The sequence below is a fragment of the Paroedura picta genome, chromosome 2, assembly GCF_049243985.1.
Source record: "Paroedura picta isolate Pp20150507F chromosome 2, Ppicta_v3.0, whole genome shotgun sequence".
Classification (NCBI taxonomy): domain Eukaryota; kingdom Metazoa; phylum Chordata; class Lepidosauria; order Squamata; family Gekkonidae; genus Paroedura; species Paroedura picta.
Genome location: NC_135370.1, coordinates 39,876,108 through 39,899,999, shown reverse-complemented (window position 1 = coordinate 39,899,999; position 23,892 = coordinate 39,876,108). Strand labels below are relative to the sequence as shown.

The window sequence follows — 23,892 nt, the reverse complement described above, 5'->3', positions numbered from 1 at the left end:
ACTGCCAACCTCAAACTTCAGTAGTAAGGTTGCCAACTCTGGGTTGGGGAATTCCTGGAGGACCTCCAGGAGAATAGGTCTTCATATTCTGGAGATCATTATTATTCTTGGAGATCTCCAGTCCCCATCTGAAGGTTGGCAACCCTACCCGTTGAAATTACAACACAAAAACGGAAAGGTTCACAATGAACAATCAACAGAAGAGAAAGGGAACCTTTCTAAGGCAATATGTTTGTAATTATGAGTAAATACAATTTCTTTTACATCTTTTATATACCAGAAGGAACAACCATAACGGCTTCTAGATCCATTCTGTTTTCATTGGCTTCATCAGTGGTTGAAACCTTCAATCCTTATAGTACTATTGTAAATATTTTAGTATCAATCGGCCATAGGCTCTCTAGGGTACTGCAGGGAATGCTAGTCAAGACATGGGGTCAAGACTAGCATTCCCCGCAGTACCCTAGAGCAGTGGTCCCCAACCATTTTGAGGCTGGGGACCGGCAGGACAACTGCCCGCCTGTGCATTCCACGCATGCGCGGCCGAAATCGTGCATGCGCAAAAGTGCCGTGCACGTGTGATTTTGGCCGCACATGGCGCATGTGGGCATGCGTGGCCCGGCCCTGATTCCCTCTCCCCCCCTCCCGTAGTAAGAAGCTTCCCGGGCCACAAGCTTGCGGCCTGGGAAGTTTTTTACTGCGGAGGGGGGTGGGGAGAGGGGGCCGCGGGCCGCGGGTTGGGGACCACTGCCCTAGAGAGCCTATGGCCGATTGATACTAAAATATTTACAATAGTACTATAAGGACTGAAGGTTTCAACCACTGATGAAGCCAATAGAAACCCTACCCGTTGAGCAATGCCTTGGTTACTTTTCTAGACCATAGATTGAATGCCACATTGGGGAAAAGATCTCAGAAGAGCCATGTGGGTCTCCAGCATCTTAGTGAGGATCACTGTTTTACAGGAAGGTTAAGAAATGGTTCATTCTTCATTTTTTATTTAACAGACCTTGAGAGCTGCCGGCAAAACATACATGATCTTTTTTGTCCTGGTGATCTTCCTGGGCTCTTTCTATTTGATCAACTTGATTCTGGCTGTTGTCGCCATGGCCTACGAAGAACAGAATCAAGCCACCATGGAAGAAGCGGAGCAAAAAGAGGCAGAGTTCCAGCAGATGCTCGAACAGTTGAAAAAGCAACAAGAAGAAGCTCAGGTAGCTTTCCGTGGGATGTAGCTTCTAGGTTCCTTTCGTGTAAGGTGGGCATTCTGCTGGGCCAAGTGATGGTGCTTTCCAATAGTTAATGAGAGCCACAGGGGATCCTAAAACATTGCAAGATGATGGGTGGATTGTGAGAGCATAAGCATACCCCTGAGACTGATCTTTCTTGTGATGATTAAACTGTTGTGGATGAAAACTTGGTGGCGAATGAAACAGACTTGTAATCTAATGCTAAACAGAATTGTAATTTGAGGAACCTGTTTTATTGACCCCTGTTGTTCAATGAAAATTGGGTAAAGCATCCATAGTGTATTGTTTTTGGCACACGGGACTTTAATGAAGAACTTTAATGAAGAACAATATGCTGTTCCATATTGTATTTCATTGTCTTATTATATTTGATTGTACCTTTTAGACATGTGGTGTTTTTATAATGATGTACTCCCTTTATAGTTGTAGGTAAGATGATATTTATGGTATTGTATTATGTTTCTGGACCAGTTGTAACAGCTTTGAACATGTCTTATGGAAAGATAGGATATAAATCTTTAAATAAATAAATATACTAACAAAAGGCACAGTAGACTAGTTGGAGAAGGGAGAACATAACTTTTATTATCATAATTCAGTTTTTAAAATATTGAGAAATGCAGCCCCAATATCATAATTCCACCACATCAGTATAATTATCCTTTTCTGAACCAGGATTTCATTGTTCAAGAAGGTTAATTTTCTGTAACCTTGTGGTCTCTATCACCTTGTAATTTATAGATCAATTTCTGTTTATTTGGACAAGGTGTTGGGGCAATAGTTTCTATAAAGTATTTTTGTAAATTATTGTAAAGGGGCAGGGAGTCAGGACAACCCGCTCCACATCTACATGTGCCACCAATATGTAAAAGGCAGTCAGAGGGATCTGCCCAGAAACCACTGACAGAACCGGACTGCCTTTTTCCTATTGGTGGAATATAGAATCATAGAATCATACAGTTGGAAGGGGCCATACAGGCCATCTAGTCCAACCCCCTGCTCAACGCAGGATTAGCCCTAAGAATCCTAAAGCATCCAAGAAAAGTGTGTATCCAACCTTTGCTTGAAGACTTCCAGTGAGGGGGCATTCACCACCTCCTTAGGCAGCCTATTCCACTGCTGAACTACTCTGACTGTGAAAAACTTTTTCCTGATATCTAGCCTATATCGTTGTACTTGAAGTTTAAACCCATTACTGCGTGTCCTCTCCTCTGCAGCCAGTAGAAACAGCATCCTGCCCTCCTCCAAGTGACAACCTTTCAAATACTTAAAGAGGGCTATCATGTCCCCTCTCAACCTCCTTGTCTCCAGGCTGAACATTCCCAAGTCCCTCAACCTATCTTCATAGGGCTTGGTCCCTTGGCCCCAGATCATCTTCGTCGCTCTCCTCTGTACCCTTTCAATTTTATCGATGTCCTTCTTGAAGTGAGGCCTCCAGAACTGCACACAGTACTCCAGGTGTGGTCTGACCAGTGCCGTATACAATGGGACTATGACATCTTGTGATTTTGATGTGATGCCTCTGTTGATACAGCCCAAAATGGCATTTGCCTTTTTTACCGCTGCATCAGACTGCCTGCTCATGTTTAGTTTACAATCCACAAGTACCCCAAGGTCTCGTTCACACACAGTGCTACCTAGAAGCGTATCCCCCATCCAGTAGGCATGCTTTTCATTTTTCTGACCCAGATGCAGAACTTTACACTCATCTTTATTAAATTGCATCTTGTTCTCATTTGCCCATTTTTCCATTGTGTTCAGATCTCGTTGAACTCTGTCTCTATCTTCCGGAGTATTTGCCAGTCCTCCCAATTTGGTGTCATCTGCAAACTTGATGAGTAGTCCCTCCACCCCCTCATCTAGATCATTAATAAATATGTTAAAAAGTACCGGGCCGAGCACCGAACCCTGAGGTACCCCGCTACTCACCTCTCTCCAGTCTGATGAAACACCATTGACAACAACTCTTTGAGTGCGGTTCTCTAACCAATTCCCTATCCACTTAACTATCTGAAAATCCAGATTGCAGTCCTTCAACTTATCCATCAGAACATCATGGGGAACCTTGTCAAAAGCTTTACTAAAATCCAAGTAAATGACATCAACCGAATTTCCCCGATCCAGCAAACCTGTTACTTGGTCAAAAAAGGAAACCAGGTTGGTCTGGCAGGACCTGTTGGAGACAAATCCACCACTCTGAAAGAGGGCTATGCAGCTGTGCCACTCTACCCAGGAAACCTGCCTTTGCAGGGCTGCCCTTGCAAGGCTGTGTCCCAGCCTCCGAGGCTAGCCTCATGGGTAGCATCTTTGGTGACGGGAGCACTGAGGGAGGCCAGCCATGATGGCAACGTCCCAGCTAGGCCATGGGCAGTCATTCCAGAGAGAGGCTGTGAGCAGCTGGGCCCCTCGGCAGAACTCCTGCCAGGCGACAGCTGCACCGCCTTCAGCAGTGACGACAGTGCAGGAACATACCCTAGTCTCTGCCACCCTCAAGCAGGCTGCTCAAACGTTTTGTGACTTTCCATTGCTGTCCATTGGGCGGTGTATGTATGCAAGGGCGAATGGGCCTCCTATTGCTTCAAGCCCTCATGGCAAAACACTTACCAATGTCTGGGAAAGGAGTCTTCCCTCCCACTGTAAGCTTCCAGGATTCCTATGCCCTCCTCCCAAGGAAGAGTGTAGAGGTAATTCCAGGGGGTGGGGAATGGATCCTCAAAAGTGTACAATGACACAGAGCCCCCCCCCTCCCACGCAGCTACTTTCTCCAAGGGAAATGATTTCTGGATGGGCCTCGGACTCGGGTGGCAAGACCATGTCAAGGAGCTAAGTCGGGGCTTGGCCCCGGAGTCACACTCGGACGGGCCAATCGGGAGCCGCTTTGTGGCTCCCAATTGGCCCCTCCAAGTTTTTATCACGGACTCGCCCCCGCCCCTTTCTCCTCCCACCTAGCCCTTTACTGTTTTATTTTTACCACTCCGCAGGAGTGGTTTACAGATGTGCCTTTCCCAGAAAAGCTATTGGTTGGAGTAATCAGATATCAAGTGTGTTTTGTACACTGCACTAAACCAGTAACTTAATTTGGACGTATGTTTTGCTCACATGCTGTTTTTTGCGAAGGCCACCTTAGGGACCAAGACCCACAGTTCTCTAAGCGCTCTCTCAGCCTCATCTACTTCACAAAGTGTGTATGGGGAGAGGAAGAGTAGGCAATTGTAAGCTACTTTGAGACTACTTTGGGTTCAATCATCATTAGTAGGGAGTTTGCGGGGGGGGGGGGAGAATCTGTAGAGACTTGAATGTGTTGCATATGAGCTGCTGCTGCCTCCTCTTTGTTCTTCACGTGTAAGGAAGGGGAGATTACTCAGATAAGAACAGTGCACAATAAGGGTGAACTGGAAAATGTGCTAGGATGGTTCAGATCTGAAATGTTCAAGATTGTTTTGTAAGCTCACTATTCTTGCTCTGCTGAGGTTTGGGATGCAGATTAGTATAATGAACATCAAACTCATCTGCCGTAAAAAAATAAAACCAATAATAGCATTAACAGATTAGTGTTGTACGTCTTAAATCTGTTTAACTCCATTACTTCAACAGGCAGCCGCTTTAGCTGCAGCAACAGGCGAATCTCGAGAGTTCAGTGAAGCCGGTGGTATAGGTGTGTTCTCGGAGAGTTCTTCTGCAACATCGAAGCTGAGTTCAAAGAGCGCTAAAGAGAGGAGGAACAGGCGGAAAAAGAGGAAACAGAGAGAACAATCTGAAGGAGATGAAAAGGATGAAGATGAATTCCACAAATCGGAATCAGAGGATAGCATCAGAAGGAAAGGCTTTCGATTCTCCATTGAAGGGAACAGACTGACATATGAAAAACGGTTTTCTTCCCCACACCAGGTATGAAGAGTATATCTTGGTCAGTTTGCAATAAGTGATATAGGACCAGCTGTATGTGTCCATGTGCGCAGAAGTAGCTTTAAGGGGGTTTGATCAAGTGACCTGTCACTGACCTCATGCAGTGGTTCATGCAAATTCATTGAATGAAAACAGGCCTGGCCATTTCTGCACAATACATATTTCCTCTGTTCTTAAAGTTCTCATTGTTAACATCCATGAAAAACATAATGATGAATCATCGGATGTGTTCCCAGAAATAATCCTACAGTGCGAAGAACAAAAGTTACCTATTGATTCAGGATAGGGTGGTGGCTGGAGATCTGGGATTACAGCTGATCTCCAGGCGACAGAGAGCAGTTCACGTGGAGAAAATGGCCTATATGGAAGGTGGGCTCTATAGCATTACACCCCACTGAAGTCCCTGCCTCTCCCCTAACCCCACCCTCTTCAGGCTCCCTCCCCCCCCCCGCCAGTCTCTAGATTTTTCTCAACTCAGAGCTGGTGACCTTAATTCAGAAGTATTTACTACATCAATTCAGAGGAGACAAATTAAATGGTTTTAATGTGAGTTTCATGTAACTGGTATCAGAAACCAAGCAGTTGAGACCCAGCAGATTTGCTCAACAGACATCACTCTCAGGCTTCTGGCTGAAGCTTTAAGTAGAAGTCTTATTTGGAGAATTGGGACAAAGACAGAATTCTTGACAGAGACGTTAAGGAATGGGGTTACATAGCTTATATACCTTGGCATAGGGTGGGGGGCACAGGAGCTGCGTTTGGTGGGAACACCAATTCACACAGAAAGGGCAATACAGCTTCCTCTGATCTACAAGGTGCCAAAACAACCCATCCGGCCATCTGGTATTTAGTCTGAGCTCCCAGCAAGGCTATCATTGTGAGAGAAGATAGGGGTGGGAACGCGGGAGGATGCAAAAGGGGGATGGGAAGGGCACTTTCGAGTGGGCCCAGGAAGGTGCCACAACTTCACCAGAGATCCATGAGTACAAAGGAATGAGATGAACATAAAAGGGGGTGGAAACTACGGGTCAGGAAACAGGTTCATGACAACTGGGTCTATGCTGCAGCCAAAACTTCCCACATCTCTCAGGTGTGGGTTGTGTGAGATTATGTAATATTTCTGAAAGCACTTTGGTGAGTATCAGAAATAGTATTTAATCTTTTAAATTCTAATTAGATAAGAGACGATCTGGATGCTTTTCTGTTTCTGATTTCATTGACCTATACAAGCCTGAGAAAAGTTGCTATAGAGAATAATCATCTTGATAGAGCACTGTAATTTAGTAGTTAATGCATTTCTTTGAAAGAGACAAAGAGACTATTATTTTCCAGGTGGATAGATGGGATAATACGTCATCACCACTCCCTTCATGTTTTGATACGACTAAACATTGGTGCCATCTCTGTGTGTGCGTCAATTATCTTAGAAAACTGAGATCACATAGAATCACTACTCTGAATAAATGATTCATGGAATATACCTCTGTGAGACCAAGAGGTTAAGCATGAAAGAAAGGATGAGCCAGGATAACAGATCTCTAAAAGCTGACGAGTGGATATTATTCAGTGGTCAATGAATGATATGTGGGGAGAATAATTCACCCTGGAGATTTATTGCTGGACCAATAGTAACTTTTTAAATTGTTTTCGAACAGTATCAAGACAAGATGAACGTGTTAGACAAGTATTATTGATGGTTTAACTATTTATTTAACTAGGACTGACTTGATAGGTAATATTTATTTCTCAATAAAAATATGAAAGTTAAAAAGATATCTGAGCTGATCAGATGATTCAGTTGAGACCAGAGCCAGGGGCCTCCCTCAACCCGGTCCCCCCTTTCAAGCAACTCTGACACTCCACACACCCCAACCTGAAGCTGCTGCCCAGCTGCTGTCACCCCCTTCTGACCTGATCTTCAGCAATCTGTTACCCTATGTGCAATGTCCCTGAATTTAATTGCTGTCCGCCTGTTCATGTTCATTATTTTAATTTTTTTAATATTTTATTTATATTTATATACCGCCGTCCCTTTGTAACTTTCATAAAGCAATGCATTACAATAAACATCTTGATTTAGATATAAAACATATTTAACAATGAACTTGTACCAAACACACTATAACTTAACAATCAATATCAGCAATCCAGTCTTTCTGCACTGGGGTTCCGTTTTTCTGTTGGCGCAATTGATGAGTGGGCTTCTGGTTAATGGTTGGCTTGTTTACTTTTCTTGACCAAAAGCCTGGTGGAAGAGCTCCCTTTTGCAGGCCCTGCGGAATTGTTGTAGCTCAGGCAGGGCCCTGATGTCATCTGGGAGCTCATTCCACCAGGTGGGGACCAAGACCAAGAAAGCCCTAGCTCTAGTTGTTGACAAACGAGCTTGCCTGAAGCCAGGGATCACCAGTTTGTTGGTGTTGATGGAGGGTAGTGCTCTTAGGGGGGGACCAAGTAGAGAGGCAGTTTCTCAGATTCTCAGGGCCCAGACCGCTTATGGCCTTGAAGGTGATTACCAGAACCTTAAGCCTGATCCGGTAGTCAACTGGTAGCCAGTGCAGCTGTTGGAGTGTGGGTCGGATGTGAGGGCCCCAAGGTGTTCCCGTAAGAACCCTGAAGAAGAAGGAGGAGGAGGAGGAAGAAGGGAAGAGGAAGAAGAAGAGGAAGAGGAAGAAGAGTTGGTTCTTATATGCCCCTTTTCTCTACCCGAAGGAGTCTCAAAGCAGCTTACAGTCGCCTTCCCTTTCCTCTTCTCCACAACAGGCACCCTGTGAGGTGGGTGAGGCTGAGAGAGCCTTGATATTACTGCTCGATCAGAACAGCTTTATCAGCGCTGTGGCAAGCCCAAGGTCACCCACCTAGTAATGTGGGGGAGTGTGGAATCGAACCTGGCTTGCCAGATTAGAAGTCGGCACTTCTAACCACTACCCCAAACTGGCTCTCGGAGGTGACCATCACCTGGATCACAGTGGCTAGGAGTCCTGGCTTGACGTAGATCAGGGGTAGTCAAACTGCGGCCCTCCAGATGTCCATGGACTACAATTCCCAGGAGCCCCTGCCAGCATTTACTGGCGAATGCTGGCAAGGGCTCCTGGGAATTGTAATCCATGGACATCTGGAGGGCCGCAGTTTGACTACCCCTGACGTAGATGGAAGAAAACCAGCTGAGGTACATCTGTTCCTCCACGGAGAAGGAGAAGGAGGTATCAAAGATCATGCCCAGGTTACTGGCTGAGTGTGAAACTGATAGTTGCACCCCATCCAGGTGGGGCAGTCGTGCTTCCTCGCTTGGCCTTTCCTACCAAACCACAAGACTTCCCTCTTTGAAGGATTAAGTTTCAGGTGGCTTTGCTTGAGCCAGCTCATCACCATTTGCAGACATCTGGCTAACGAGTCTGGGAGTGAGTCAGGGTGTCCGTCCATCAGGAGGAAAAGCTGGGCTTCACTGGCATGCTGATGGCTGGGCAAGAGGGCGCCTAAAGATGTTAAATAGGATTGGGGAGAGATCAATGGGGTTGCCAGCAGTGTGACTGATTCTCTCCTATTATACCTTCCATTCAATATTGTTATAAATGTTTTTAAATGTACTAGTTGTACTATTCCATGTAAATTGCCCCTACCGTCTCATTTCTATATTTCTATCTTTATGAAAATAAAATATATATGAAAAATAAATAAATAAATAAATTGCCCCAAGGTGTCACAGTGCGGGGCGGGATCTTTTGGCGTTCCACGGAGCCTGCAAAACCGAGCTCTTCCGCCAGGTCTACGGTTGAGGGTGGGCGGCAAGGAAGATCAGGGCACCCCTACATCAGTGCCTTCGGTTCACCCTTTCCCTTGTAGTGTATGTTTTTATGGGATTATTAGACTGGATATGTGTTCGTTGCCGCAGCATCTTTTCTGGTTCTTTACGGGCTTTTGTATGTCAATCAATCAATCATGTATTTAATGTTTTTAATGCCTGTTTTAAGGGGTTTTAGGGGGGGGCGTTAGTTAAACCCACCGCGAGCCCTCAGGGAGAGGCGGGCAGTAAATTTAAATATAATAATAATAATATAAATATAATTCCACATAGGAATAAAGGCCCTGATCCATGGGCACAGCAGTGTGCTTCGTGTGTAAATGTGTTCCCGATATAAAGAGTTGATAAAGTTCTCAGTGCCAAGCACCTGATCAGTACTGTTTGGATGGTTCTTCATTCGGTACTGAAAACTGCATGCCTGTCCCTGCACATTAAATCCGGGCATCACGAACACAATACGGTTCTTCATGAACACAATACGGTTCTTCAGTAACGGTTCTTCTTATGTAAGTTTACGAACTTTGAAAGCACAACAGGGAAAGTACCTGCATCGAGATCGCCTCTTGTCCTCCATACGTTTTATCCTTGGGGTCACTGTAGGGATTTCCCTTTTCCACCTGGGTGGATGCGTAGCTCCAAGGGTCGAACGGCTCAGCAACCATCTGCAGCGAAACCAGATCTGGTGCCAAACTAAGCGAGACCAGAATGGTAGGATGAGGGAGAGCTCTCAGTGGCTCGTGCCCATGTCTATGCAAAAAGATCGTAATTAGTGAACCTTGTTTGTCAGCTACCTGGCAGGAGAAAAAAAAATAGCTGCCCGAGCAAGCAAGCCAACGCGACGATGGAAACAGCAGTGGTTAGATGCTGGTTTTATTAATTTATGAGTCATCTCATGAAATATGCAGCAGTATAAGGAACAGGGAGAGCCTTTTACTGTAATTAAATAGAAGTCTTTAATACATATTTATTTAATATTGTCTAGTGTTAATATTTATGCAGATCAGCCATGCGCTCATGGAAAAGTCCCTAAAAGCATCTTCCATCCTGTGTAATTGAAGGAGCGAAGGGAAATCGTACCGTTTCATTGTTTCATCTTCACTGGAAACTTCTAAAAAAATATACTTCACCACTAGTGCAGTGCAATTCTAAGAGGAAGCCGATGGATTTAGAAAGCTAGAACTCTATTTGGGATTGAATAATTTGGTCATTAATGCCAGAAATCCACCAAATGAAACCAAATACGAACAAACATTTTTTTCTGCCGAAGGGTCTTATGACTCTCCCTCTGACCCTCCCTGCAAGAGAGAGAAAATCGGACAACTAGTAGTATTTATCTTAACAGTTTAATGTTTTAATTAATTGAACTAATTTTATATTGTATTATATTATCTATTTATTCTTGTTTTGTTGCAACCCACCTTGAATCACTAGAAAGAGGGCAGGAAACAAACAAACACAAACAAACACAAATCTTTCTCTCAAAAACACTTCCACAAACGTTTCTGCTCTTGACTGTTTTCCTCTCATTTCCTTCCAGTCCTTGCTGAGCATCCGAGGATCCCTGTTTTCCCCACGTCGCAGCAGCAGAACGAGCCTTTTCAGCTTCAGAGGCCGAGCAAAGGATATTGGCTCTGAGAATGACTTTGCCGACGATGAGCACAGCACGTTTGAAGACAACGAGAGCAGAAGAGACTCTCTGTTTGTCCCTCACCGGCACAGTGAGCGGCGCAATAGTAACATCAGCCAGGCCAGTCGATCTTCCCGCATGATACCCATACTTCCAGCAAATGGGAAGATGCACAGCACGGTGGATTGCAATGGGGTCGTCTCCTTAGTTGGCGGGCCTCCACCGCTCATGTCACCCACGGGCCAGCTTCTGCCGGAGGTAATTATAGAAGAAGTTGACAGATTTAATTGTTAATTTTAAGAGGGAGGGATAGTGGAGAGGGGAGGGGCTTGGTCTCTGTGGTAGAACATCTGCCCGGCATGCAGAAAGTCCCAGGTTCAATCCCCGGCATCCCCAGTTAAAAGGATCATGTCCTAGGTGATGTGAAAGACCTCTGTCTGAGTCTGTGGAGAACTGCTGCCAGTTTGAGTAGACCAGAGTTTCCCAACTAGGTGTCCACAGACCCCAATAAGCTATTACTGATACCTGCTTATTGAAATGCTTTCACTTTGCTTTTCTTCCCAGCCGGGATGCAAAGTATCTTGCAAAATGCAGACATGACCCAGTTTGCCAAAACACGGGTAGGTACTGGATCTGCTGACTCTGCTTTTGCAGGGCCACAGACAACAGGCCATATCCAGAGGCAAAGCAGACCCAGAGGAGAAGCAGAGGCTAATCTATGGCATTGTACCCTGCTGTGGTTCCTCCCCAGGCTCCACCTGCAAAATTTTCAGAAATTTTTCAGACTGGGGTTGGTGACCCTAAACTACAACCTGATCTTTTAAAAGGGAGAGTCCAGGGGTTGAACTTGGAACCATCTGCATGCTACCCAAATGCTATACCACTGAACTACGGCCTCTCCCACATCCCTCACAAGTAAACTCTGATCTGTTTGTGACCTCTGAACTGAACCTTCTTTTATACTTAAAAGAACGTTGCTGGAAATAGATTTGGGGAAAGATCTTTTCCTTCAGTCTTTATGACAGTTTAAGTTCAGGATGTGATCACTGTAAATTTCCTAAGTCATTCATTTGCAGGGCACCACTACAGAAACAGAATTAAGGAAAAGGCGCTCGAGTTCCTACCATATGTCTATGGATTTTTTGTCTGATCCTGCTGCAAGACAAAGGGCAATGAGTATAGCCAGTATACTTACTAACACAATGGAGGGTAAGCATAAACAAACTTTCCATAAATTGGTGGACAAGAACTGGAAAACCATTATAAACAATTACAAAATGTCTTGGATACCACAGTAAATCTCTGGTGACAGAAAGGAGTTTTGTCAGAGGAGCATGACTTTCTCATTGCCTCGCTCCTACCGCATTACAAAACAATCCCCCAAATGCTGCTCTAAGGGGGCAGGGAACCCCCCCCCCAGAACACCCCAAGCTGGAGGGGCAGCAGAAGGGAAGAAAGTGAAAATTTGCCTTTTCTGTTATGGAAAATGTTCAATGGAATCCAACCCACTTAATTTATCATCCTCTGTTTGGCTTCTGGGGGTGTTCTTTGCTTGTACAATCATTCTAGGGAGAAAAGTTCAGGATTTTATTCCTCTAACAGTTAGAAACCTAAATACATTAATCCATGTCCAGTTCATAGCTATTAAGATTTTCTTTTAACCAGCCACTGCCTCTGTAGAACTGGTTGCAATGTAGCTATGTAAAGTGTAGATACAGACATTACCATCAGGCAAGTTCTTCAACAGAATAGGACTGTGGGCCTTTCTTAAAAAGTAGATGTTGGGTGTAATGTAGCCAAAGAGCCCAGGTGAGTCCTGCTGGTTTCAGTGGAAAGTAGAAACAGATGCAAGTGACAAAAACACCACTCAGAGCACTTCTGCTTGTTCATTTCCATCACTCCCTTCAGCTCCTTCTTACTGCACCAAAGTTGATAACGTCCTGGTTTAAATATAGCTGCAATTAGTCATGGCATGGAGCTTTAACAAACTGCAGTTTTCTGCCTACAAACCTGGATTCTAAACTACAAGATTAGTTTAGAATCACGAGTTGAAGGGAACAAACAAACCACCCTTTGGATGTCAACAAAAAAAGTGTTTTGTTACCAGCTATGAACTGTACACAAGAGGAGGAGGCAGCATTCTCCTTCAAGGATTTCTGAGACTTCTCCTCAGACCAAACAGACCACAATTCTTTTGGACGTCAGAATGCCGACTATATGTGCTCTTTTCCCTCAGCTTAGGCAAGATTTCATCCTCATTGCTGCAAAAATCCCAGGTACCTGGCTGTGGCAACTTGGTTATCAGTGCCCAGGAATTTAAGACACCTAGGAATTTGAATTGTTTTCCAAGATACAGCTGTCCTTCATTAAATATTTGGGAAATAGGAATTTTGTCCCCATTATAATGATGTGTATCCAACCATCCAATGACTTTGCAGAGCAGGACTTTCTTGCTTCCCGGCTGATCGGCCACAGTGTGAATATAACACTGGACGAGACGGACATGGCTCTTCTTATGCTCCTGTTGCAGCCCACTGAACCCCTCTTCAGTTTTGTTCCCTGGGTCAATGGACCCTCAGGAACAGCATCAGGGATGAAGTGAGAATCTGCAATTGGAAGAGGGGGGATTTGATGGGAAGTCATCACCCCTGCTTTTGCAAACAGAAATAGTATTCTGTTGGAGGAACTCTATGGTTAGATACAAGCCACTATAGGCTAAGAAAGTATTTATTTATTTATGGCATGTACAGCATAGCCAGGAGACCTGAGGCTTGTCTGGTAAGCAAGGGATGTTTGGGGGTGGTTTACCATTGCCTGTCTCCGCATCATGACCCCCTACTTTTCCATATCACTAGAGGTCTCCCATCCGAATACTAGTAAGGATTTGCCCTGCTTAGCTTCCGAGATCTGACGGGACTGAGCTTGCCTGGGCTACCCAGGTCAGGGTGCGAAGGAAGTAATAAGTAGATTTTGTTGCGCTCCAAAGGAAATCATGACCGTTTCAGAAGTATCTCTCTTTCTGTCTCTTTCAGGACTTAATTGGCAATAGAATCTGTTGGCCGTAGGGCAGCAAAGCCTCCAACGGACACAAGAAATCTCATTGTGTGGGCACCTGGGGAGGGAATTGCATTCTCTCTAATTTAGCAGCCGTCCTGCTTCTCTATCCCCACAGAGCTGGCATGCTTTGGGGGGGGGGGGAGGGAAGCGTGGTGAAGGGAAGAATAACGCAGAACACAAACGCTCCATATGCATGCATGACTCTTGTGCCTGTGGGATTCTGAATCATGGGTGTTCAACTATTGTGTCCTCAGAGCAAATGTGCCATTCATTGTTATTATCTGTGGTTCAGTTGGTACATTACCCTTTCACACTCCCAGCGCCTGAATGCCCATATGGTTTGCAGGTCCCTGACAAAAAACCGTGAACACTAAACTGGATTCTGCAATGTGGCCACCTGCTGCTTAGGCAGGAAGAGTTTGTGTTTAGCTAAACCTGCTGTGGCTGTGGCTGAGGGTAAAATAGCCATAATTCAGATCCTGTAATTTTTAAAGGTCAAATCTTTGACCTCTGTGCAGAGTGAACATTCATCAGAATTCCAGGGCATGCTGCTCTAGTTTTGATTTCTAGTTTTGATTTCTAGTTTTGATTTCTAGTTTTGATTTCCTTCTTAAAATGTAGCTGCATTTACTGAATTGGAGAGCCATCTTGGTGCAGTGGTTAAGAGTCATGGCCTCTAATCTGGAGAACTGGGGTTTAATTCCCCGCTCCTCCACATGCAGCCAGCTGGGTGACCCTGGGCCAGTCATGGTTCTCTCAGAGCTCTCTCGGCCGCACCTACCTCACAGGGTGTCTGTTGTGGAGAGAGGAAACTAATTGTAAGCCGCTTTGAGACTCCTCCGGGTAGAGAAAAGCGGAGTACAAAAAAACCCAGCTCTTTTCCTTCCTCCACTTCAGTTTAACCATCTAATCTGCTTAGATTTTGCTCAAGGACGTCTAGCATATTAACAGATTGCCTAATATGCATCACAGAGGGTTGTCTACTGTAGGACATGATTATTAAATCCATTAATTGCACTGCTTTTTCACATGTGTTCATCTACATTCTTTCTCATTTAGAACTTGAGGAATCCAGACAGAAATGTCCTCCATGTTGGTATAAATTTGCTAACATGTGTTTGATCTGGGATTGCTGGCCTCCTTGGTTAAAAATAAAGCATGTTGTTAACTTGATTGTGATGGACCCCTTTGTCGACCTGGCTATCACCATCTGCATCGTCTTGAACACCTTGTTCATGGCCATGGAGCATTATCCAATGACACCTCAGTTCAATAACGTGCTGTCCGTCGGAAACCTAGTAAGTCTTTCCAAGTGTCTCAAACCACAGAGAACACATGGCTGTATGCATTGGGGGGGGGGATGAATGAATTCCTTTATCACAGAGACTCTCCCTGCATTAGTCATGTTCACCCAAGGAACAAGAAGCAACTTGTGATGGGAGGTGCCAGTTCTCTTTGTGCTGCTACGAGTCTAGTTTTTCCAGTGTGAGTGGCTTGGTTCTGGTGGCCAGAAGCTGACCCCCATCTCCCGACAAGTGCCGCTGTTGATACTGTTAGGATCACTACTATGCGATATGGATCTTAGGGCCAAGCAAGATGATCCCATGTCCCCAAATCTACCAAGGGGACATGCCACCATTTTAGATCATTAAAATAAAATAAAAACCTTATATAAAAGCAACCAAGTTTGATCCTGCTGGGGAACCCAGTGCAGACACTTGAAGGGCTCCTGTGTGTCCCCCCCCCCCATCAGTATTTTAAGAGCCTTTATCTTCTCATCCCCTTGAACCAAGGTCACCGGGATCAGGCCCCCAGTGGCAGGGGGGTCTGATATGGTGCTGTGTACCTGTGGTGGATTCCAGTCCCCAGGTGGGACCTGGGGATTCCCTGAAATTATAGTTTATCTCCTGATTATAGCTCATCTCCTGATTCTCCCCTGGAGAAAATGGCTGCTTTAGAGAATGACATCCCTTCCCACCCCAAATCCCAGCCCTCCCATCTCCACCCCAAATTCTCCAGGTATTTCCCAACCCAGAGTTGGCAACTATGTAGATTTGACAACATGGCATTGTCTAGTTTGGCCCTAATTTCCATGGGATACTCAATGCCTGTGCTGACACGATAGAAGTGACACAATTATCTGCCCAGAGAGCCTCCACTGGATGTTTTTAATGTTAGAAAAACAGAAGAGATGATAGAGGTGTAGTAAGCATGCAGGAGAGGAAACACATGGCAATATAAACTTTGTGGATAACTCAGTATTTACCATGAGGACAGTCCGCTTGCCATGGGATTTTGCCGGAGGGGGGGGGGGTGACCACGCTTTTGAGATCTCTTTTGTTTAATTATAAAATAGACTCCCAGCTTTGATTAGCATATTTATTTATATTTATATATTTATATAAGTGCTGTTACTTGGCATTGGTGACAAATCATATTGTTCTGTGTAGGTCTTCACTGGGATCTTCACAGCAGAAATGTTTCTGAAGATAGTAGCCATGGATCCTTATTATTATTTCCAAGAAGGCTGGAATATTTTTGATGGCATCATTGTCAGCCTTAGTTTAATGGAGCTGGGCCTGGCAAATGTGGAAGGATTGTCAGTCCTACGATCCTTCAGGCTGGTAAAGTATCTGAATAGCTTGCAGAACTTTTAATCTACATTTTGATCAAGTTGTAATTCTATATATTAATGTGTCACCAACACTGCATATTGTGCTTTGCAGAGTCTGAGACTGAAACAAAAGAATGTGAAGGTATTTATGTTAGCTAAACTCCATTTCAGTAGGGGTGGGGATTAAGTAGCTGCACCAAAAGCTTCTCAGAAAAGGAAGCAGGAAGTAATTGGAGATCTCCAGATAGCTGAGGATGATGGAGCAAGCAAAGGTCAAAGGCAAGGTCATATTGAATTAGAGAACAAAGTAAAAAGCAGGGGGGGATGTTTTGCACTTATACTGATGGAAGAGGAAGGAGTTTCCTTCCCACTACTGTTTCATGACCCATGTGACTATTAGTCTATGCAGATTCCATGACTCCAGAAAATAATTTTCATAGGATTGGAAAGGACTGCTAAAGGAGGGCAATACAGGAAAGAATCTGTCTTGTTGCTTAAGGATATTAGGATCCAACCTTTGGTCTACACCAGCGTTACTTTGGGGACTAGATTTGGTCCAAGGTCCCTCCAGAAAATTAGAGCCGCAGAGTAACAGAGCATTTTGAAAGTGTGCAGTTATTAATTACCTTTGTGGATGAGGCACAGATCCAGACTCACAGTACTTTGAGGTTTAAAAGATTAGAGTAATCTTTCCTGGGAAGATTATACATGAAAATATATCATATTCATCTGCTCCAAACTCCTTACCGCATAAATGATACTTACAGAAGCAGCACATTGCAAGCCTCTATGGCTAGGCTGTAGGCAGACTACCTCTCACACAGCATCAGATGCTGTGAGGACCGGGAGCATTTATTTCATCTTGGGCAACCCAGCATGGGAATCAGGCAAATGCCAGTCTCTGCTTTGCATCTTTAAGAGAGGCTTCTCTCCTTAACAGCTACGAGGGAACTGGTAAAACATTCACACCTGTGTGATCTGGTGCAGCTGGCTCTCATCAACTCTTATCTGGTTACCTTAATTGCCCTCTGGTAACACATCAAATTAACTCTTGGCTATAATTGCCGCCAAACTTTGCTGTTTGAGGCCTCAGTTTCCAACTACGAGGATACTATGTTGGATGGACTGTTGTCCCAGGTCCTTGGGGTAAGATTCATAGAGAGAATAGAGATTTCTGCCAATTTGTCAGCTCTGTGGGACTATTTTGTTTATTGCCACTTATTCTGTGATTGTGGCCTGAAAACACCTTTTATGCAAACATATCTTTACAAATTTTTCTTCCTGAAGAAAGAGGAAGTGGGTGGGAGCCCACCTTAAACAAAAGAATCCCCAGGTCATGTCATCAGAGTATTTCTATTACAACCTCACCTGTGACTACCTTGATGCACTAGTTAGCACAGCTCAGCTGCTTAAACAGCTTAACAACCCTTTCAAGGCTGACTTCACCAGATTACTGGCTGATTGCAGTGCCAACAGCTGCCAACCTTTTTGAGCCTGTGAGCACTTTTAGAGTTCTGACACAATGTAGCATGCACAACTACAAAATGGCTGCCACAGGAGGCAGAGCCAATCACAAAGTCTGATACAGGAGGCAGAGCCAGTCACAAAGTCTGATACAGGAGGCAGAGCCATACACACCCAGAAGAAAGCTGTATATGGGGGGAGAAGAGGGGTAATTTGAAAAATACACTAGGAAAGAGGAGTGAGAGAGAATAAAACCAACACTAGCTACACCTGAAATAGCATTGGTTGTGCAGATAACAACAATCAGTTCTCCAGTGGCCAATGAGGAGCCTTCTTGGGTATCAGGAAATCTCATGGATTTATGAATGGTCTCAATACCAGGTAACAGTGAAATAGTCTAACAGTACAACTCTGTGCATGTTTACTCAGAAGTAAGTATCATCAAATCAAATGGGACTAATTAAGCACACTTAGGATTACAGTTTCAAGCTGTAAAAAGTCTAAGGCAGAAATAGTACTATCCTAAGCAGAGTTACATACTTTGAAAGTCAATCAAACAGATGTAACTCCACCTAGAATGGCATAACAAATGTCTGCTTTGGATAACAGTTCTTTGCTGTTGGGCAAATGCAAAAAAAATTATAATTTAAGCCTGCTATTTGCTCTTGTTCAAAAACAACCAAGACAATTTAACAAGCGCAACAGTTGTTCAATATCAATATTTTCTCCTTGAGAAGAACCTTGTAAAGTTTCATATGATGTTTAGGACCTGAGAACATGCAGAATATAAATTTTGTAGCATTAACGTTCTGAAGCAACAACCTCTAAATAAATACATTTCCTGAACTTTCTGTTAATACATTTTATTAGTTTATGAATAACAGGAAAGAAAAGAAAAATACAGTTTTAGTCTTACATTTAGTATATTATTTAGCAACAAATTCCAGAAAGAAGTCCCAGCATTCATTAAATTCTTTAGGTGGCCTTCTGTTCACCATATTGGTGAGTTTCGCCATTGCAGTTCTCTGAGCTTCTCCCACTGTACGTCCACTTTGGCCAATTTTTGCGATTTCCATTTCAAGGCAATTAGTTATCTGGCTGCAGTTGTCATAAAGAAAAAAAAATATCTTGTAAACACAAGTACATTTACAAGAAAAATACCAAACAACATGCATTTTGGATCCAGTGGAAACTTGAGCTCAAGTATCCTCTGTAATTTCTCATGAAATTTAATCCAGAACATTCTGACTTTCTTGCAGGACCACCACATATGAAAGAAGAACCTACAGTATTAAAGCATCTCCCAACAAATCTCATCATATTGACTTGTCATTCTGCTTATAACTTTGGAGGATACATATCATCTATAAAACAATTTATACCAATTCTCCCTCAATGATTGGCATATTGTTACTTTAACATTAGACCAAATCTGCTTCCACCCATCAAAGGAGGTTTCTTCACTAAAATTCTGCATTTGCTTCACCATGGAGACCGTGAGCTGCTTTGGCTTCAGTGTCCAATTTTAACAAATACATATAGATTCTCCCGAGCAGATATGGTGTGTTCAATATCACTTCTAGTTTGAATTCGGTTAAACTTTTGAAAGCTCTCCCACTGCTTTTCAGGTCTTCCTTCATTTTGGAGACTAATTTTACATGGGAAAACCAATCCAAAGCTATACCCGTTTGGCTTAATTCTTGCCAGCCTTCTACCAAACCAGTGGCATCAACCAAATCCTGATATTTGAGAAAGTATTTTTTTGAACAAGGTCTTATCAAGATAAGCTTCTACTGGTGATTTTAGGGATGAGACATCTGGGCTGATCCTAGTCTTATATTTTGTCCATATCTTCCAAAGATTGCTTCTTAAAACATGATAACCTCATTGTACTGGTCTCTTCTCACTGGGTTCCTGAACTTTCCTTAGTCAGTGTTTGATTAAAGAGAGATCTTCTGTGATTAGCAAAAATAAACTTTGATTTTGAAATGTGTTATCTTTTCCAGTTGCGAGTTTTCAAGCTGGCAAAATCCTGGCCAACACTGAATATGTTGATCAAGATCATTGGCAACTCTGTTGGGGCTCTGGGAAACCTGACCTTGGTCTTGGCCATCATTGTCTTCATCTTTGCCGTGGTTGGCATGCAGCTGTTTGGCAAAAGCTACAAAGAATGCGTCTGCAAGATCTCCAACGACTGTGAACTTCCACGTTGGCACATGAACGACTTTTTCCACTCTTTCTTAATCGTCTTTCGAGTCCTTTGTGGTGAATGGATAGAAACTATGTGGGATTGTATGGAAGTGGCAGGACAAACAATGTGCCTTACAGTCTTCATGATGGTCATGGTGATTGGAAATCTAGTGGTATGTATCCAACAAATGTACATTTGTAAAGAAGTGCATAGAAATGAATCCAGGATCAAGCTTAAGGTAATCAAGGTGGTCTGGGCCCAGTGTACCTGCAAGACTGCCGCTCTGCCTATGCCCCTCAAAAAGCAGCACACTCAGCCAACTCTAACTGGCTGGTGATCCCTGGCTCCAAGGAAGCATGATTGACCTCAACCAGGGCCAGATCATTCACTGTCTTGGCCCCTACCTGGTGGCATGATCTCTCTGGAGAAGTCCGGGCCCTGTCAGAGCTAGCAGTTCCACAGGGCCTGCAAAACAGAGCTCTTCCAACAGGGATTTGGTTGAGGTCAATTGAATCAACAACACCTACTGGACCCACAGAACCCCTCCTCCCATACAGACATGCCCATCAAGTACATCAAGGGCAATCCTGCATTGACTAATCTATGATATCACAGTTGCTATCTTAGTTACAATTATTAGTGATAGATTCAAATGAGTAGCCGTGTTGGTCTGAAGTAGCACAAGAAAATCAGCGTCCAGTAGCACTTTTAAGACCAACAAAGATTTATTCAAGGCGTGAGCTTTCGAGTGCAAGCTCTCTTCCTCAGACTAAGAACTGATCATCATAACAGTGGGGATATTATTATTAATAATATTAATAGTATTATTAATATTATTAGTGATATTATTAGTGATATTATTGATATTATTGGATGTTATTGGTAATACTGTTATTATTGCTATTATTACCTATATTGTCCCTGTCTTATGGCTTCCATGTACATAAGCCTAAGCCACAAGGGGAGGGCAATATATAAATGTGAGAATTATAATAAAATAAATAAATAAATGTAATATATTGACTTTTTTTTTTAAAAAACCCTTTTTAATTATTTTGCGTATGATAAAAGTCAAACTTAAATTTTTAAAAATCCCAAATAGTACGGCAAATATGTTTATAATACAAATCAAAGAGGAGTTAGAATTCTTGCATGTTTTTTGTAACTGTACTGCTCAACAAGATTTACAGTTAGTACAGTGCAACGCTAAATAGGGGAAATTGTTTGTAGAGTGCCTTTCAAATATACTAAATTAAGTTTTGACTAAGATAAGATTAAGGCTTGTTGTAAGTCAGCCTTCCATTCAGAGCTGAGCCTGATATAAGCTGACACCAGGAGTAGAGGGTTGTTTAGAAACATGCTCTGTTTGGTATAAGCTCGAAGGGTGAGTCCTGTGGCATGGGAACTTTCCATGTACATAAAACCTTGCTTTGTAAATCTGAATCATCAGGTTCAACCTGCAACAGCTGTTTGAGAACCTACTAGTTGGCACAGGGGTGGATTAATATGGAACATTGATTTGACACATTGTCTGCGCCTTAAAGCGGACTGAATGACCCGATTTCCCCTGAGCTTTCCAGAGCATGGAAACTGAGCAGGGTAAGCCACAGATGGGAGACCACTGAGGTAGGCTGCTATGCAGAGGAAGGCTGTGGCAAGTCCCCTGTGCTCCTAGCTTGGATGAGGTTGTCAGGAACCAAGCAGTTGAAACCCAGCAAACTCACTCCATAGACATCACTCTCTGGTTTCAAGTAGAAGCTTTAAGCAAGAAGTCTTTATTTGGAAAAGTCAGCAAGCAGAGTCCATACTTTGCAGATGCTCACAGGCAGGGCAACTTTGACAGAGACGTCGTAGTAGGGGATGTCAAAACCTATATACATGGGCTGTGGGAAAAGGGGGCAAGGCAAGGGACCAGCATAGGCGGGAATCGGGCATTCACACAGGAAATCAGGATCAGATCACCTTTTGATATGGGTAGGTGTTAAAGGAATTCACATATCTGTTGTTTTGGATATCCAGGGAAGACAGCCTTGAGGGAAGATAGCAAGGTGCCACGGGATGAGGCCTTTTAAATGCAAGCAGGGAGCAAAGGGAGGGGTAGCGCTCCTGGGCTCAGGAGAGATGCCAGAATAAACAGGGAATTCTGGGAACTACCATGAAAATGAGCACACACATGTACCAAATGGGGCAGGAACCAAGGGTTCATGGCAGAGGCCACCATGCATCCTTCTTTGGCTTCTCCTTTTCCTCCTCCTTTAATCCCAGATGGATAATAGACCAGGAAGCACAGCATGTTCCACTGAAACACAGGAAAAGGTACGCTTCTTATTCACACAACCTATCCTGATGCTTTGTTTTTGCCTCAACAGGTTTTGAATCTGTTTCTAGCCTTGCTGCTGAGCTCCTTCAGTTCAGACAACCTTGCTGCTACCGACGATGACAATGAAATGAACAATCTGCAGATTGCTGTGGCGAGGATTCAGAAGGGCATCGACTTTGTGAAAAGAAAAATGCACGAATTTGTCCAGAAGGCCTTTGTAAGGAAACAGAAAGCCTTAGATGAAATCAAGCCCCTTGAGGACCTCAATAACAAGAAGGACAGCTGCATTTCCAACCATACCATAGTAGACATCGGTAAAGATCTGAACTACATTAAAGATGGTAATGGAACGACTAGTGGTATAGGGAGCAGTGTGGAGAAATACATCATTGACGAAAGCGATTACATGTCATTCATAAACAATCCCAGTGTCACTGTGACAGTGCCCATCGCTGTTGGAGAATCTGATTTTGAAAATCTAAACACAGAGGAGTTTAGCAGCGAGTCAGATTTGGAAGAAAGCAAGGAGGTAGGCTTGTTTTGGTCCATAATGCTGCGGTGTTTTAAGATACAGTCCTCTTTAAAAAGTGAACTGTTCCGATATTTTTTTAAAAAAAAAACCCTTAAATCTTCATCTGCCGCTTTTCTGTTCTTGCAGCCTTGGTAAATATTTGTCACATTTTGGTACTGCATGTGTCAAATGCAAAAACAGAATATCGTATTTATTCAGATAAATGGTTCGTGAAGATAACTATCTGAACTTATTAACCTATGTTCTTTTGGTTTCATTTTAGAAAATAGGTCTAATAGGTATGAAAGAATGATAGTTTTGTATTTTTGCAATTAATCATCCTTTATTCACAGCATAATTTTGGAGGGATAGTATTGTAAGATTCCTCAGAACCCATAAACCAATTTTATCTTCTTAGTCTATTGCATTCCCTGTGAAGAAGCTTACTATTCAGTTCCTTGCTATTTAGATGCTTTAAGTACAATGATAATATTTTTACAGTATTATATTTTAGATCAGTAAGCCATTTATCAGCGGTTAACGAACACTAACTTAAGATTGGTCCCCGAAAGCTGACTTTTGGTTAATACTAATATTTACTAATATTTGGATCACGTACCAGTGAAGTCCACCCTACATCTCTGGGCTCCGTTCAAATTCCTGTTTTCTTCCTCATGCAAGACTTGCATATGATTAATGAAGGGTACAACCTTTTCCATAAAAGTTTGCCATGGTCTGTTTCCTGCCTAGGCAGGGAGGGCTGGGGTCATGGATATGGGATTTGTGTAACATTCCAAATGTTGCTAAAACCCAGAAGGGACAAGTGCTACAAATTACTGGGGACTCTATGGTAAAACCATAGAAATTTTAACAATTCCTAGCATTACTCTATGTCATTTCTATATTTTGCCCAAAGTGACATAGCGATGCCAGCATCATTGCTGTTTTATTTCCCACTACTACTCAGAGTAGTGGTAGGCAATAGGACTTGTCAGCAGGCAAGGTGGCAAGCTGGTTCCTGGTGAGCCTCTTCCTGCCTATGATCCTTTCACTCTTCCTTGGAACTCCGGGAACCAATTCCTTCCTTGCCCTCATTTTCTTATGGTGCATTTGTACACTGCGTCTGTATTCCTAGGTACATTGTTAACTTCAC

At 43.4% G+C, this 23,892-nt stretch overlaps 1 protein-coding gene and 1 long non-coding RNA gene across 4 annotated transcripts in view; one reads left to right on the top strand and one right to left on the bottom strand.

Moving 5' to 3' along the window:
- Positions 1-23,892, top strand: part of SCN2A (sodium voltage-gated channel alpha subunit 2) — a 135,709-nt gene that overhangs the window by 72,645 nt on the left and 39,172 nt on the right. For all 3 annotated transcript variants that reach the window (XM_077319845.1, XM_077319846.1, XM_077319847.1), the window contains 8 exons: positions 1,008-1,214; positions 4,845-5,138; positions 10,493-10,840; positions 11,659-11,791; positions 14,699-14,937; positions 16,090-16,263; positions 19,724-20,080; positions 22,278-22,757. In XM_077319845.1, the coding sequence (XP_077175960.1) occupies positions 1,008-1,214; positions 4,845-5,138; positions 10,493-10,840; positions 11,659-11,791; positions 14,699-14,937; positions 16,090-16,263; positions 19,724-20,080; positions 22,278-22,757 (2,232 nt within the window). The remainder of the gene's footprint in view (positions 1-1,007; positions 1,215-4,844; positions 5,139-10,492; positions 10,841-11,658; positions 11,792-14,698; positions 14,938-16,089; positions 16,264-19,723; positions 20,081-22,277; positions 22,758-23,892) is intronic.
- LOC143829282 (uncharacterized) overlaps positions 18,632-23,892 on the bottom strand; it is a 63,671-nt gene continuing 58,410 nt past the window's right edge. The window contains exon 3 of the long non-coding RNA XR_013228052.1: positions 18,632-18,815. This is a non-coding gene — a long non-coding RNA (uncharacterized LOC143829282). The remainder of the gene's footprint in view (positions 18,816-23,892) is intronic.